This window comes from Coturnix japonica, chromosome 4 (assembly GCF_054131305.1).
Source record: "Coturnix japonica strain WE chromosome 4, WE-NBRP24, whole genome shotgun sequence".
In the NCBI taxonomy this organism is placed as follows: domain Eukaryota; kingdom Metazoa; phylum Chordata; class Aves; order Galliformes; family Phasianidae; genus Coturnix; species Coturnix japonica.
In genome coordinates this window covers 43,500,680-43,518,242 of record NC_140666.1, presented here as the reverse complement: position 1 = coordinate 43,518,242, position 17,563 = coordinate 43,500,680, and the positions used below count along the sequence as shown (strand labels likewise).

At 53.0% G+C, this 17,563-nt stretch overlaps 2 protein-coding genes across 2 annotated transcripts in view; one reads left to right on the top strand and one right to left on the bottom strand.

The window, feature by feature from the left end:
* The window catches only part of ACSL1 (acyl-CoA synthetase long chain family member 1), a 66,509-nt gene extending 52,069 nt beyond the window's left edge, over positions 1-14,440 (bottom strand). The window contains exon 1 of the mRNA XM_085546673.1: positions 14,316-14,440. The gene's annotated coding sequence lies outside the window, so the exon portion shown is untranslated. The remainder of the gene's footprint in view (positions 1-14,315) is intronic.
* On the top strand, positions 13,434-14,796 carry HELT (helt bHLH transcription factor). The gene is made up of 3 exons (XM_015861412.3): positions 13,434-13,966; positions 14,060-14,156; positions 14,245-14,796. The coding sequence occupies exons 1-3, from the start codon at positions 13,760-13,762 to the stop codon at positions 14,661-14,663; spliced, it is 723 nt and encodes a 240-aa protein (XP_015716898.2). The 5' UTR covers positions 13,434-13,759; the 3' UTR covers positions 14,664-14,796.
* Positions 14,797-17,563: the final 2,767 nt, after the last annotated feature.

Here is a 17,563-nt window from a genome sequence, read left to right as displayed (position 1 = left end):
GCTACTAGATACACCAGAATCAGAGAGGCAGTGCTTTCACAGCCCATCATTTTGCCGTCTGCTGTTCCAGGTGATGCCCATCTGATCCCTTCTCAAGATGAACTCACAACATTATCATTTCTTCCTTTGTTAACAGCCTTCTCTGTTCTACAGTCGGTTTTAAATAAAAGGTTAATTTATAACTCCAGCTAAGTTAGCTCAGAGCAACACTTTCTGGTTGCAATTAGCTTGAGGTTTGCTGCTTGTGTTTAACTTGTAAAGGACATATGTGTCAGAGAGCTTCTTTTTCCAATCAGTATCAGTTGGCTCAAGAGAAGACACATAGCTCTTACAACAGTTCTTGCTTCTCTCCTGTATTTACCAAGCTCAACATCACTTTTTCAGATGGGTTTTTAATTGGAAGCAGTATTTTAATATGCATATAATGGTTACAATAGCATGGAGGTACTTACACATTGATGGGCTACACTGTTCCTTAAAGACTGATTTGAATAAACACTTATTGTACTATCGAGGATTAATGACCTTGATTGCTCTCCCTTAGTCTTCTTTATCTTCTAATTCTTGGAAAGGCAACAAATTGCGCTTGTACGTGGACAACATTCAGCACGCAGTGGGAGGGCTGAGAAAGGCAGGTGCCTGAGCATCTTTGCAGTTGCTTCTTACAAGTCCCCAGATGAAGTCATATGACAAATAACGTCAGACCACTGATGAGCTGGGGGGCAATTTGTAACAATGGGGCTGCTGAGGTTTCTCAAAATCTTCTGCCATTCATCCCTGATTAGTGAGTGGGAAGGGTAAGGAGACTTTGCAGTCCCCTCTAAATTAAGACAGCAGAGATTTTTCAATGGATGGATTGGCTGACGGTAGATGAAATTAGGCACAGGCGGTTTCTCCAAACATGAACTTCAGCATGTTCTTCTAACATTCTCAGAAGCAGTGAGAGGAAAACACCTCTTCTCCTGACCTCCTGCTCTCAGGAATCCGGCTCCCATTATAAGTTTTAGGTTGCATACCTCCTGGGCCTGTTTTCTTTATGAAATTATGTCACTGCTTGGTGGCTTCTTTTTGATCTTGAATATTCTCTGAAAAGAAATATTCCACCTAAATGACCTGTCTGCTTTTAGAAACACATGGAATCCCTCACTGCAAATGGTCCCAAAGGCAATGTCCTTAAGCATTGTTTATTTCCGCAGAGTCCCACTAAGATTGTCTGAGTCTGCACTCCAACTACTACCCCTAAGCAAAGTGCAGAAGTCCAGCACTGCAAGTCCTTTTGTTACCTTCTTAACTACAACCAGGGATTTGACTTTGCTCCCACAGCCTTGTTTATCAATTGCAGGTAGCCAGTCCTGAGTGTTCAGCACTTCTCAGCAGTCTAGACAATGTGGCATTTTGCTTGCTTTGAGGATGAAGCAGTGCAATACACTTTGCTCTTCCCAGTGGAGGGGTCAAAATTCAATTTTACAGCAGTGGCAGAAGAGCTCAGGCACTGCTCACTTGGAGAGGCTCAGGGTACTGAACTGAAGCAAGCTCCCTGACCCCAGTAACAGCAGACCAGGGCCTAGTTCAGCTCTTTGCATGCTCACTGCTCGTGTAACCTGTGAACCTGTGAGCTAGAGGGTCCCTGTGCCTGATTATACGGCCTTCTGACCTCTCCAGAACGTCATTTTCTATCCCAATCTGTCCTCCACTGGGCAATTGACTCTGATAAACTGGTTACAGCTCCAAAAACAAAATCTATTTAGTCCATTATTTAGAGAGGATTGTTTTCCTTGATACACTGATTGGCCTTGTAGTTGATAGGGTGTGACACTATTTTTGTGCTTACATGTGTTTGTAGTTATCACTATCAAGGTATTTTGACATAGTGTACATAGGTGTAAACAGACATGCTGCTGCATGAAAACCAAAAGCTGGTCTGCACAAAGAAACCAAACTTATCAGACCAAGCAGCTTTTGAGCCAGTTCCATTTGGTGGATCTGTTCAACTCTCCTGCATGGACATTAAAAAAAAACACTTCAGAATACTTGGGCTGGCATCACATCATGCACTGGTACCAAAGAATTCACATAAAGAAGCTCAGCTGAGCTAATGCATATCAGGTGATATTATGTTATTAAGTCAGATCTGATCTCAAGAGAGGTTGAGAAAGAGAAGGGAAAGGGAGTGACAGCTCATTATCATTCTCTGCATCTTTTCTGTATCGTCGGGTAGGTTTGTGGAACTGTTTATGTGGGTATTCTTGCAAAACCAATTCTAATTCACTTCGTAATCTGATTTGTTTACTTTGGTTCCAAAACTAAGTGCAACAATTCAGTGTATGTGTTTTCAAAATTAAGGCCATCCCACAGGCATGTTTTATCTTAAAGTTGGCATCTACACAGGTGCCAGCATGAACCAACCTATATGGTGCATTGACACACCTGAGGGATGAGATTCCATCCAGAGACAGATGGTGGGCTCAGGAGAAACTCATGAGGTTCAACAAAACCTCAAGGTCTCTCTTCTTTCCTCAAGAAGTCATAGGAGAATGGTTTCGGGGAGACAAAAGGAAAGTATTTGTTCTTGTTAGGAGTTGCAAGTGAACAGGAAAACTTAAAGAGTACATAAAACTATGCGGGTCAAAACAGAATCCAAACATTGTTTGTGGTTGAAGTCTAAAATGATCCCAAATGATGCCAAAACCCAACTCATTTTGGCTCAAAGAATAAGAATACATTCAAAAATGAGCCAAGAAAGAGAATCTTAATCACACTTCAAGTGTGCCTTCAAGCACTGCAGCTAGACTTACAAACACAAATATACCCTGACCTGAAAATCCTGTACAGTATCTAGTTTTTCTCACACTTCTCACCCTGGATCAAACCCAAGAAAGGGAGGAGAACACATTCATGGATGTGGGCAGTCTCTGCTGTATTGCTGCTACTTGCAGTCCACACTATCTCCATCCTCCCGACATAGCCTGATGTAATCTCACCTCTGTCGTCTTGTTATCTGAACTTCTCGTAGCTCTTTCACATCAGCCTTCTGATCCAAGAACTTTCTTTCTCTGTCTTCTCAATTCATCACAAGCATCCACAGCAATGTCACTGTATGCTTGAGGAGCCACCCATCCCTCAACTGTATCTTATCATCACAGCTTCATTCCACTCACAGCCTTTTTTTCAACCCTTCCATTTAAAAGAAGGGTTTAAGACATCCTTTGCAAACAGCATCCACTCTGACTCCATAGCTAGCGATTTGCTGCATTTTATCTGCAAGCTGCTGGTGGCAACCCCTGATGTTTTTCATGGGGCACATCCTTACCCTGCAAGATCTGCTTTGCAAGCAATGATTACACTTCACCCCGTTCTTCATGGCTTCACTTTCACTTTCCCATTAGCATGGCACTGGCTCTCACTGCTCTGAAGCCTTCTCTCCAGCTAACCCAGCCCTAGTAGTTCCCTGCCACCCACCACCTGACTCTGTGATCATCTCTGGGAGAAATCCTGTAATGAGGATTCATCCTGCCACATCACCAGATAGGAAATCTCCCATCTTCACAGGGGCTGACCCTGCTTCTGGCCTAGGACTAGCGCCTGTTTTATTCTGTTTTATTCTACTGTCTTACTGATCCTGAGGCAAAATGGCAGGAAAGGAGGAGATTGCTCAGGTACCTTAGGGTAGATAGGCAGAATGGCAATTTTTCCATGCAGGCAACAGGCTTCATGCTGTAAATAATTTTGTCTCAGTTACTACTGATTTAATTCCAAACCAGACACAGAGAATTCAGACCCCTGGTCACTGTGGTTCCTCCTGCAGCTGAGTAAAAGCACTCATGAGCTTACATCAACATCAGCAGCTCTGGGCCTCCAACTCACTGCTCATTCATGACAGCATTTTCTTTTTCTTTCTGACACAAAAGTTTGCCATTTTGTTTCACATTATTCTTTCAAACCAAGCTCAACTGCAAACAGACTGAAAGCAAAAAAAGTGTGTTTTGTTCAAGCCTGTGTAGATTTCTAGGATCACTCTGTCAGCAAAAAAACCCAAAGCCCAAACTGTTCCCATATCTCCATCTTTTCCCCATTCTCATCGAACTAAAAGTATATGTATTATTAGCACAACTACCCCAGCCCAAACAGTACATCTGTTGGTTTTGGGGTGCTATGGACATATTTCAACATTGTTTTTCCACCAGCATCAGTGGAGCCATTGCTATAGTTCTCCCACCAGCAGCAGCCTATGTTACTGAAAGCTGCTGGAAGAGAAATACAGGACAATCTACCCAAGGAGAAACGGTCCTCCCAGAGAAGAGCTGTGCCCTCAGCTAGGAGCAGATCTGCTTGTGAGGGATGATGCAGGAACCAGCTGGGCTTCCAGGGACTGCATAGGCTCTGGGAGTCCCCGGAGTGGGGCAGGGCTGGCCATGCAGGGAAGACACCTGCTCTGCCAGGAACCTGCTGCAGATTCCTGAGTGCCATCTGGTGGCCCTTCACCTTCCCATTGCTTACACCTATGTGAGCACACCTTGGTGGTGTGCTGCTCCAGAACACAAATACTGTGTGCAAAAGGGCTGTCCCAAAGCTGCTGGGGCAGAGCTGGGAGATGTTCCTGCAAACATCCAGAACCACATACCTGTGTGGGTGCTGGGTGAGACAACTACTGCATTCAAAGCAATGGCATTGGTTTGTACAGTTGAATGGTGCCTCTCTTCCATCTGCCCATTCTGTAGAAGTAACATGTTACTCTTGGCTGTTGCCCACAGACTAAAGAAAGCTCCCAGCTCAGTTCATTTGTGCGGTGTGATACTCCCGAAGTACTTAGACACATCCCCTTGACCTGTGTGTGCAGCGGCCAAGACATTTCAGCTGCCCTTCCTACAGCTGCTCATCAGCCCATGCTCATTTTCTGTGAGCAGACAAGGTCACGTCCGTGAAAACTGGCATGAACGTAAGCCATATTTTAAGCACAGCACTCAGCAGAAGACATCTGATGTGCATCCTGGCCTCATAAATCAGACTGAAGGGGAACAAGTAGACCAAGGTGTGCTCCCTTCTCTGTGTCTTTAGGAATACGGGTAAGAGGGCACACTGCAGTCCCATACTTCAGGCCGACTTTGTGACCTTTCCACTCAGTAGCCAATGTTGCACTGGGCCTGGCCTTGTCCTCTCCACTCTCCCAGCGCGGCATCCAAGTCTCACCTCTGCCTGACTTGCAACACTGCTTTTTCCACAGCATTTCAACAGATTGCTGTAGCAACTCAGGCCCATTCTGTCTCTCTCTATCACTCTTTGCCAATCCCGTTGTGACACTGCCTCTTGGAGCAATCTGTGCCCGTCCACCAGCAACGGAGCTGTCTGAAGCAGCGCTATCTGCAGCCTCACCAGCAGTGTGGGGGGAAGACAGCTTTTCTACTTACATTGCCTAGGGCAGAGGGAATTGTAGTTGTTATGGGAAAAGCTAAGTGGGTAAAAGGTTAAAATAATGTCATTGGCTTGGGCTTCCTGCAAGAATGCAGTGAGTTATCTGAGATCTGAGTTAACCATTCACAAATGCTGAGGTGCCCTGAGGGGACAGAGTAGGATTGCGCTTCACTCATTGGCACAGATAATTAGAGGTTATTTGGGAGAGGATAACAGAGGCAAGAGAGAACTGGGCACAGGAGGGAGGAGGTTACCAAAGCTGAGTCCCATTTTCAGGATGATGGCATGATGCACACAGGGTGCCCATGTGGGGATTCTACACCAGCGCACAAAAGAGCACACAACAATGTCAGGTCCCTCAGGAATACAACAAGTGCAGTGTTTACCAAGAAGCATGCGGGGACGTGCATCTTCTTGCACACTGCTGTTCACATCTGCATGTTTCAACACCTTCATTTATCCATGCCTGCCTCTCACTGTTGGCCCAGGGCCTGCACAGCCATAACGATACACATCGTGTTTTGTAGGTGGGCCCATAAGGACCTAAAGGGCAACCCGTTCAGGCAGGGTTTACACAACCCACCCAGGCAGAGCTTTGGGATACACCGCCACTCAGTGCCACCAACAGTCTCCTGACAGCCTGCATCCCAAACCACAGCTGCTCAGAGCAGAAGGCAAGTGCGACAGGGGAAAGTCACACACCTTGTGCCAGCTTATGCAAGATTAACTCTATTATCCTTGCAAAACACATCACCTGTGTCTAAGGAACAGCAGAAGTCTAAGTACAGAGTTTAAACTAAAGTTTCTCCAAATGGTTTACCAGTTCACACATTGCCAACTAAAAGATAACCAAAAGCCCAGCCATGCTTCTGCCAAACCCAGCTCCTCCAGAGCCACTGCACCTCTGCTATTTTCCTGGAGCTTCCCATCCAATCTAAGCAGAGAGAGCAATAGCAAGGCAATCCTGTGGGGAAACTGCTTTGGTGGCTGCTGCAAAACCAGTCCTATCACTGTACGCTACAATGCAGAGCTGCATCACGGCCTTGGCTACCAGCAGGACAGAAAACCATGAGAGTCATCTTGGAGGTGTCACCTATGCTTCACCATTTGGAGACCCTGCAAAGAGGAAGGCTGTCAGAAAGCAGATTAATGTCTGGTAGCAGGCAGCCCAAAAGTGTTTTGGAGGCACTTCCAGTTAGCTGTGGTGGATGAAACCTCAGACTGTGAAATGTTATACCAATGAATGAAGAGTAACGTGCCCTATGAAATTGAGACTTGTGAGCAGTGTGTTATTGAGTACAAAATGAAAGGGGAAGCTGTAAGAGGAGCTGTGACCAGTGGGAGACAAAGAGCTGGGACTAAGGAGCTCGGTGAACCACTAACAAGACATAGCTCAGATCTGAGACAAGAAAAGCAAGATGCCATGGGGAGATGCAGAACTAACACGTGAGAAAGGAATGAAAATGTGCTGGCCCAGAGCAGGCACCCCACACAGTGACACAGGGTAACTCAGCCACTGCCAGCACACAGAAATGATAATGTGGCAGAGGAAAGCAGACGATCATCAGGAAGGCACAAAGGCAAGCACTGCCAAAGTGCACAGAAAGCAGAGAATACCCTGGAAAGATGACTGGTGCCAGGTTTTTCCATACCACATATGTCAGCATTATTGTGCTTTCAGCATGCCAGGCCATTACCAGAAGGGCCTCCCTCTCCCTCTGCTCCCTGGAAGAAGGTTGACTTTTTAGATTGGTAATTTAGGCTACCAACTTATATAACACAGAGAATGAAGAACAAAGTCCAGAGCTGTGTTTACATGTCAGCCTGAGTCAAACACCTTCTGTTTGGCCACTCACAAAGCCAGTACTGCTGGCATTCACAGAGCCCTGGAGGTGTTCCCACCTCCCTGTAGAATTAAAGGAGATTCCAGCTGCAGGCACCAGGAGGCTGGTTCCTTGCACTAAAATAGGTGAATGGCAGCTGTGCAGGGTTTGAAAAAAGACACTGAGAATGAGGTCAAACAGTGGAAAAATTGGAATTTGCTGTTTGTTCCAGGCTTAGTGTTGCTGCAGTGAGTCTGTGTGTGTTAGAAGAGCTTTCCTCGTGCTGTGGGAGGTACTCTCAGCTGTTCACTACCCTCTGGTGCATGTTCATCACGCTGTACCACAATGCCCAGCCCAGTCTGAGGCTCTGCTGCTTCAGAGGGAGATTGAGGAAAAAACTGCCATCTCCAGTACCAAGCTATTTTTAGGATCATTCGAGGTCATTCTGGGGTATGTGATGCTCAATTGGAAACAGCGCTCTCTGAAACACGCTCTCCCTTCCCTCACCCTTTTTTCCACCCCTAAATTTTCTCTCTTCCCCTTCCCTCAGCTGAGTGGTGAATCACCATCGTCTGACAGTCTCATGTTCACACAAAAAGGCATTTGCTGGCTGGCTGTTCCTGTGTAAATCATCTAATCCTGTAAATTTGCAAGCCATCCTCACACCTTTGCAAGTTTTGATCCCATAGAGGCCTCTCCAAAACACTCTTTCAAAAGGGGCATTTTTGACTGCATAAGAAGCAACTCCATCAGCAGGTAAAGCAAATGTTGTATTGCTCAGACATACCTCCAAAAATATCTGTAGGTTGCACAACACTACTTTGCTGCTGATTTCCTCCTACACCCCATGGCAGATGCCAAGAACTTTTGTAACCTCTGCCCCACTGAATTCTAAAGGCAAAGTGATGAGATACAACCCAAAGATGTCTTTGTGCAAGCAATAAATTAATCAGGATGCTTATTCCCTTGCAAATAACTGGGAGAGAACTATCCTAGGTGGCAATACAAATGCTCAACACGGCATGCGTAGCTTCTAACAGCTGTACTTTTAGATACGTACCAGTTGGTGCCTGCATCAAGGACAGATCACCTGATGTAAATCCTGAGACCACCTGGATTCTGGTTCAACATTAATTTGTAATATCATAGAATCATAGGACTGTTTGAGTTGGAAAAGACCCCTGAAGGCCATCTGGTCCAAACCTCTGCACTGAACCTGCAGCTCCATCAGGTGCTCAGAGCCCCTCCTGCCTGACCTGGGCTGTCTCCAGGGACGGGGCATCCACTGCCTCTGTGGATGGAATTTCATGTCTCTGATCACACTCAAAGGTAAAATTTAGCAGACGGACCGGAGAAAGATAAAACCTCAGGCTATGGTGAAATTAGCTGGATCACTAGAGGGCAGTAGCCAACCCCTAATCTCCACAGATGCGACCGCAAACCAACACACACTGAGCTGACAAGGGACAGCGACAGCTTGTCCATCAGAAAGGCCTTTGGGAAATGCCGTGTGCCAGAGGGTTAAAGCAATCTACCTTCTACACACAGTGCTGGGAGGGTTAAACACGAGCACAAGGCTGAGCAGCCTTTTCAAGTGCATATACTGGGGCACGGGTGTCAAAAGGGACCTCAACCCCCCCCACCAGTCCCACTCCCTGCCATGGGCTGGGTGCCCCCCACCAGTTCAGGCTGCCCAGGGCCCATCCAACCTTGGGCACCTCCAGGGATGGGGCACCCACAGCTCTGGGCAGCAGTGCCAGCACCTCACTGCCCTCTGAGTAAAGACATTCCTCCTCATATCTGTCCCGAATCGCCCTTCTGGTAGTTTAAAGCCCTTCTCCCTTGTTCTATTGCTATCAGGTCATGTACAAAGCCTGTCTCTCTCTCATTTATAGTCTCCCTTTAAGCACTGGAAGGCTGCATTGAGGTGTCCTCGGAGCCTTCTCTTCTCCAGGCTGAATAAGCCCAGCTCCCTCCTTTGAACAGTCTAACAGAGCTCCTTACCCTCTTCCTACCCGACACTGAGAAGAACTGCAGCCTGCCCAGATCAGAGCAGCAAAATCAGAGTGCTTCTGCCTCACCCCTCCAAAGTTCAGCCCATTCCCATGGATACCCCAGCATCAGGCTTCACAGAGCTTCACCAAGGCCTTCTGGTGGATAGATATAGACCGACAGAAAGGGCAGACAAATCAAACTGGAGCCAAAAGCCATCCAAATGATGAGACAGCCCAGAAACACACTCCTCCGGGACAGTCACTGTGCCTCAAGCGATAGCGGCAGCCATGTTTTGTAGTGGTGCAGGCCTTGGGCAGAGCTCAAGGCTGTACTTCCACACAGAGGAAGGTTTAGCCCCACCATATGTGACCTGCATATGGACATCCTTGAATTTTATGAAGAAAGGCACCACAGTACATGGTGTTGTGGACATGTTTGTCCTTCCCAGTGCTTCTTACTGGCACATTTTTTGGAAGGCAGCGGAGCAGGGAACAGCACTGATCTGCTCAGCCTTTTGGAAGCAAGAGAAGCCAAAGGGGAACTGCTGTGCTGAAAGGAAGCCCATCAAATCTCCATTGCACACGTAAGCCTCAGTGCCCAGGGGTTGTAATAATGGCTTTCTTGAACTATGGCATCTCTCAATTAGTAGAATACTCAGAATTCATACATCTCTCACAGGGGTCCGCTATTCCACTTCAGCTAGAAAGAAAGTCACCCGCAGGAGTTATAAAAGACTCTAGAGGGAATTAGGCTCTGAATTCCCATTGAATTAGCATTGTTTACACAGTAGTCAGAAGTATAATGGCTGTTAATGACTCCTTAATGAGTCAAGTCATAATGCAACATGTGGTGAAGCACAATAAACAAAAAGGCCATACTTTCCTTCCCATTTATTCTGCTTTACACAGGTGCAGAAGCCCTGAATCTAAATGAGTTACATCCCATTCAGAGTAGAGTAAAAGAGCTGAATCTCTAAAAATGTTCAATGCTTCCTTCGTGCCAAACCAAACCAGGAGGGAATTACATCAGGGCTACACGTTCACACAGGCAATTCAGAAGCACAGCATGGCTGAGGTGGGCAGGGCCCTCTGGCCCCTCCGCCTCAATCCTACTCAGGAAAGGACACCCAGAGCTGCTTGCTCAGGCTCCTTTGGGAGCTCTCTCAGGAGGAGACCCACCATCAGACCACTAATGAGGATGTGGGACGGGGCAGGCCCAGCACTGAGCAGGCAGCATCCATGGCTCCCCTCCATCTGCCAAGCAGTGCACACTCAGGTGTATGAGGTGTAATGCCAGCACTGCGGGGCGGTGCTGAGGGGAAACTGCCACTTTGCAGCCCACAACTGGAGTTGAGGGGTAGATATTTTATTATCATTATATGTGGCTGCTCCAAAAGTAATGCCTCCTATTGACATTGTGTTTCCACGGACATTCTGTGGCTTGCTCCACAAGTAACGCCTTCTATTTATTTCCATGGAAACTACAACAGATACAAAGTGCACAATAACATTATTGAATATAGCATGTTCTCAGCTACAAAGTATTCTTTTCCAGCCCAGGCAGCACCATTAGCTCTGCATTTTCACAAGAGGTTGCATGCTGCACTGGTGACAGTTTGCACCAGCAGAAATGACTCGACGTCAGTGTCACTGCTGCTGAAAAGCAACACCCACCACCTCCCTGTGCTCACACCACACTGTGGAAACGTTCAGCAAGTGTCAATGAACATCAGTGGGTGCCATTTTTTTCTGCGTGGAGGGATTCAGTGACAGCCCTTTGCTTCACACATACTTCCATGTCAGACTCCATTCTGTCACAGTGCCCTCTGCTGCCGTCTGTCACACAGCAACAAACTAACTGAATACTGGTGGGAAGGTTCAGCCCTTACTGCCATACCACCAACATCCACCTCTGGCCTTGTCATACAACAGGAGGCATTACTTTCGGAGCAGTTCTCGCACATACCCGCAGGACCACTAACACAAGGCACACAGTGCACATGCTGCCCACCTGCCCCCAGCACAGCACCAGCACTCAGTGTGCTCTGCCCAAACAACGTGGGCAGCACCGAGCAGGCTCCTCTGTGCAACACTATGGGTCCCTGTGCAGCGCTGAGGGCCTCTCCCAGCACAGCACATGGTACACACAGCCTGAGCTGTGCCATAGGTAAGGAAATCTGATGGTAACAGCTCCGTCAGGTGTTGTGCCGACGTGCAGCTTTGAGGGATGCGGCAGTGCTGGCTGCTCTCATTAGTGCCCATACACTTTGGTGTAGGATTCCCTGTCTGTTAGCTGCACGACACCTGCGTTAGGAATTTTATTGCTGGCACAAAAGAGGCAGCGAAGGAGACGCTACAACCTACAGGCACGTGCTGGAGAAAGCTTTCGACGTCGCAGCACCGCAGCTCAGCCTAAGGGCACGCAGCCCCGGGCTGACACGGGCTGCAGGAGGACGGCGCCTGCCAGCAGCAGTGCCAGCAACAGCGTGAGCCCCAGGGGCAGCTCCATCAGCACCCGGCACGGGGCCGGGAAGGGGAGCTCACGTCCATCCTCGTGCCACGTCCATCCCGACGCCGCCTCGCTCCATCCCGGGGCAGCCCCCCGCCTGCAGCCCCCGCTCCCCGTCTCCCGGGGCAGCGTCCCGGAGCCGTATCCCCGGGAGGACCATAACCAGCGTCCCCGGGTAACAAGCGGCCCCGCAGGTGCCCGCAGCTGGCGGTTAACACAGACAGTAAGAGGATCAACTCCGTCCTTGCTCGTGGAGAAAAAGAGAGAGGGGAAGCCCCCCCTTCCCCCCCCAGCCCCCCGTTTGGCATTCAGAGTTTGGTTAATTTGGATGATAACGGTGTGCGTTTAATCCCATTGTACGGCACTGAATGTAGCGCAACGCACCCGGGCGGGCCGCCGGCGGCGAGACGCGCGGGTCTCCCCCCGAGCCGCCCCCGGAGCCGTCCCCGAAGGCGCGACTCCCCCTCGGCCCCCGAACCCCCCGAACCGGGCCCGGGTTCCAGCGGCGGACCGAGCCGGGCGCGCCCCTCCCGCAGCCGCTGGGCGCCGGGCCGGTGGCCGCTCGGGTGAGGCGCGGGGCGCACGGACGGCGGGGCCGGGGGGGGGACGGCGGGGCTCGGGGCGGCGGCGTGGCGGGGCCCGGCGGCGGGGCGGGGTGCGGGGGAGTCCCGAGGTCGGGCCGGGCCGGGTCGGGCCGGGCCGGGCCGGGCGGAGGAGCTGGAAGCCGTGTGCGCTCGGCAGAGCGGGGCGCGGGCGGGCGGCGGAGAGAGGAGCCGAGAAGGCTGTGAAAATATGTTTGCGGAAAATAGACAATTGTTGGATTAAACGTATTCAAGTATGAAATAATGCCTTTTTGTGTACAACCCCTCGGCAATGTGAGCGTACAAAAGTGCCCTGTGGCCGTTCCGTGCTCCCTTTGTGAGCTGTGCGCGCCGCGTCTCCACTTGGCGCGGTCCGCGCGGAGCCCCCCTTTAAACGCGATTGTTTCTTTCTTTCTAATGACATTTACCGGATCAAAACACGCTGTTAATTCGATCAGAAAGCTTTACTCCGGCGGACAATGCCACAATAATTTCTCCCGAAGTTTGTTAAATTGACCAAAATTAGGCAAATGAATGGCGGGTCTGTCGGCGACCCCGCTCGCAGGTGACGGCGCACAATGCGCTCCGGGCCAGCTGCGGGCCCCGCTTTATTTGCACCTCTTTTCTTCGCCCCGCATTATTAAAATTTCGGCCCGATGCGACCATTCACGCTCCTCAATGGCACATTTTCCTATAGGATAATAGGCTACAAATTGGGCCTCTCCAGCGCGGGGCGGGGGGGCCCGGCCCGCGACCGCGCCGACACAAAAAGCGGCGTCGTGTGCCAAAGGCCGCCCGCAGCCGCCCGCGGTCCCCGGGGGGGGGGATGGGGACGGGGGGGGAGAGCGGGGCGGGGGGGCGTGTGCCAGCCCGGGGCCCACACCTGCCGGGTGCCCCCGCCGCACGGAGCGCCGGCACAAAGCCGCGCTGCCAGCGCTCATAAAGCCGCCCGTGTCACCGCGGCGCGTGAGAAAAGCCGGCGAACAAACGGGGCCACTCCGGCAACGGGGGCTGTCCCCGCCGTCGGGCGGAACAGCCTATTAAGGGCTTACTTAATTACTGTAATGACTCTGGACAGGCTTCACGAGGCGGTCAGCGCGGCACGGCGGGGCGGTGCGGGGCGGTGCCAAGGGGACTCGGTGCCGCGCCCCGCACGCCGCGCCCGGCCCGGCCCGGCCCTGCCCCGCTCGTGGGCGTCACGTGCGGGACGGGACGGCCGGGGGGAGGCTGGGGGGACGCGGGGGGAGCGGGCGGCCCCCCCGGCCCTGCTTTCCCTCGCCCTCGCCCCTTGGTTCCCGCTCGCCCCTGATCTTTAATGCATACATTCCCCGGCGCGGCGCGGCTCGCCCTAATCCTCTGGGCTCAGGGGCCCGTGGGGGCCCCGTCCCCCCCAGGCGAGGCGGCTTTATAAGCGGCCCCGCGGCGCGGCTCCGCACAGCCGCCATGGCCTCGGGCCTCAAGGAGCGCAGGGGGAGCGCGGGGCCGCCCGCACCGCGCGCCACGAGGGTCCCCGCCGCGGCCCGTGACGCGCCGCCCGCGTCGCACAGAACGCCCGTGTCCCACAAGGTGATCGAGAAGCGGCGCCGGGACCGCATCAACCGGTGCCTGGCCGAGCTGGGCCGCACCGTGCCGCTGGCGCTGGCCAAGCAGGTGCGTGCGGGCGGCGGGGCGGGGCGGGAGGAGACGGGCCGGACGGGGCGCGGCGCGGGGCCGGGCTGACGGTAACGGCGCGGGGCGTTGCAGGGCTCGGGGAAGCTGGAGAAGGCGGAGATCCTGGAGATGACGGTGCAGTACCTGCGGGCGCTGCACTCGGCCGACTTCCCCCGCGGCAGGGAGAAGGGTAGGTGCGGGCGCGGGGGGCGCGGCGGGGCGGCCCGGCCCCGTTCATCCCCGCGTCCCGCTGAGCGGAGCCGCGCCCCGTCCCGCAGAGCTGCTCTCCGAGTTCGCCAACTACTTCCACTACGGCTACCACGAGTGCATGAAGAACCTGGTGCACTACCTGACCACGGTGGAGCGGATGGAGACCAAGGACACCAAGTACGCCCGCATCCTCGCCTTCCTGCAGTCCAAGGCGCGCTTCGCCGCCGAGCCGCTCCTGGCCGCTCCGCCGGAGCCCGACGCCTCCTTCCCGCCGCCCCCCGAGCGCCCGCCGTGCCCCGCCGAGCCGTTCCCGTGGCCCTACGGCGCCCTGCCCGCCCCCGCGGCCCTGGGCGGCCCCGGGCAGCAGCGCGCCGCCTTCCTCCCGTCCGCGCAGGGCCTGGAGCGCCGCTACCTCGGCTTGCTGGGCCCGCCGCCCCCCGGCGCCTTCGGGCTGCCGCCCGGCCAGCACCCCCCCGCCGTGCTATAGGGCCGCGGCGCCGCGGACTCTGCCTGGACGGCGCCGGAACAAACCTACGGCCCCGGCCCCGCGTGTCTCGGGGGGACTTTCCTCGGCCGCCCCCGGCACGGAGCGACGGCACGCGGCGCCTCGCCCCGCATTGGGCACGCACCGCCCGCGCCGCTGCCCGCTGCGGGGCCCGAAGCGGCGGGGACACGGCGCTCTGCCCCGAGCGGGGCGGGACGGGGAGCTGCGGAGCCGGTCACCAGCGGGACCCCCCGCGTCCCGGTGCGGGGCAGAGAGCCGGGCGCGCCGCGGGATGACCGCACTACGGGAACCGGCCGCGCCTCTGCGCGCAGGGAAACGGGCAGACGGACGGACGGACGGTTCGGCACCGCAACGGGCCGCGCACCGCGTGCCTCCCGGCCGAAGCGCCGCCGCACAGGAGCGGTGAAGGGCCGTGCGGGAACTGCCTCGGCCCGCAGCACCGGGCGCCCTCGCCGTGCGAACGGGACCCCGACCCCGAGCGTCGGGCGGGTGCGCGACCCCCTCCCTCCCCTTTGGCATTGTAGCATTAAAGATACAGCGTTTCCCTGGACGTATAAATTATTAATAGATTCATTTCGGGCACTGTTAACCAAATCAGACAGAACTTCCCCGGCTAAGTAGATTTTCTCTCCGGGATTAGCAGAGGGCCACCACGGACAAAACTGCCGTCATTTACATACAATTTTGCCAACTCGCACTGGCCCGTGACAGTCTTTGTATCTCCAATGTTGCTATCCGGGATGTTTCTTTTTGTCCTCCCCGTTTTCATTTGGCTGCGGGGGATAAACCCCTCCGGCTGCACAATGACCCGGCCATAAGATGAGCCTCCCGCAGCTCCGCACACGCGCCCCTCGGCCCCACACCGCCCCTGGGCTCCGCACCTCACGCTGATGCGGCTGGCACTCACCTGGGCGGCAGGTGAGGTTCCGCTCATCTCCATAACGTTGTGTTACTGAAAACACCTCCAACTCACTGATTCATCGGGGGGATTTATTTGAGCTATTGTGGGGAATAAACCATCACCAGTTAAGTCACAGAGACACACAAGCAGCTTGCATCCATCCCCTCTACGTTCAGAGTTTACATTCCCAACAGGCCAACAGCCAGCAGGAAGCATTCCCGTGCCATGCTCACTGCACTGTGAAGAACAGGTTTGTGAGCTGAGCACCAGCACTCCCATCTTGCATGGCCTTGTGACAGCCCTCGTGCACAGCCATGGCTGCAGTGACACACCGTGTGCTTCTCACCCTCAGACACAGCGCCCGTTCCACACACCACAGCCCCTACATTGAAGTAAGCAGAGTCCTTTGGGGATGGCTTCTCAGCTGATGACAAGGACCCTTTCATTTGACTTTGGGTATTGCTGTAGCCCCTTGTCCCACAGCAGCACAGCTCCAGTTGGTCTGTGACTCCTGGTGCCCCTGCTCCATCATGGGATGCCACCATGCTCCCACTCCCCCTAAAGAACAGAGGACACCTACCTGTGTGACCTACCGCATTGAACCTGCTATAGCAGGGGGGTTGGACCCAACAATCTCTTGCGGTCCCTTCCAACCACTGCCATTCTGTGATTCCTCCAGGGTCACACTGCTCACACCAGGAGAGCACAGGGTCTGTGGCACCTGTGTGCAAAGCTCGCTCTGCCCACAGCAGCTTGTTTCCCTGCTGCCTCATTTGGAGAGAGCTCATTAGTGCTGGAGCAGCTGCACGCTTACCTTCAGTTCCTTTGCAAAGAGGGTCTGTGGGAAGGAGACCTCCCAGCTGCCAGGTGTGTGTTTGCTGAGCAGGAGCTGCAGAAGCGGAGCTCACAGGTCTGCCCACTGCATCCCTCCCCTCCAACATCATCACATTTATTACTAGCAAAATAGGCTGCATAAGGGACTGGAGAACGAAGGCTGTCCTAGGAGAACAACGCTCAAAGTGCAGTTCTCTTGTAGGAAATGAGTATGTAATAATAATAATAAAAGCCTTCCTTACCGAGGGCATCCTGCAAGGAATGCGTGATGGGATCCACAACTCAGCCATTGCATGTTTGGTGAACATTGTGGAGGCTGAGGGCTGAACCCAGAGCCTGTGGGATGAGTTACACCCACTCTCACTGCAGTCCTATATTTGGAGCCTCTCAGTCACCCACTGGCTCTGAGCCTCAACACACACCCACACTGTCAGCCCTTGAAGGGTACAGGCATTTAGAGGACGGTGCAGCTCAATCCAAGCCCTCCCAGCCAAGCTTATGGCAGGAAGTGCCTTCAGTGGCACAGCAGCCTGTAGCTCCCCCCTAAACCTAAGCTTAGGCATCTTTCTAGAAAGCTGAAGTCTCACGTTTGAAGTCTTCGAGGCTAAAACCTGGGTCCTCTTCTTTGGGAGAGCACTTCATAACAGGGACGCCTACAGCTCCATCAGGTGCTCAGAGCCCCTTCAGCCTGTCTCCAGGGATGGGGCATCCACTGACTCTCTGGGCAACCTGTGCCAGTGTCTCACTGCCCTTAGTGTAAAACACTTCTTTCTTATGTCCAGGCTAAACCTGCCTTTTATCAGTGTGAAACCATTTCCCCTTGTCCTGTCACAGCATACCCTGCTAAAGAGTCTGTGCCCTTCCTTCTTACAGCCCCTTTAGATACTGAAAAGAGACCCTATACACACATCAAGCCTATATAGGATCTCTGCCACCGTTTGGTTGGATTCAGTTTTATTTCTCTCAGCATTTCCTAGTCCAGTGTGCTGATTCTTGGCTTAGATGTGGGTTTGCTACAGCCTCATAACTGCCCACGTATGCTGCATTAGTGCCATTCCAGAGGATGAATTCACAGACATCAGCCTGTAAGGGTCAGTATTTTACAGCTAAGATACAGGACTGATCTTTATGTTAATTTTCCCCCCAA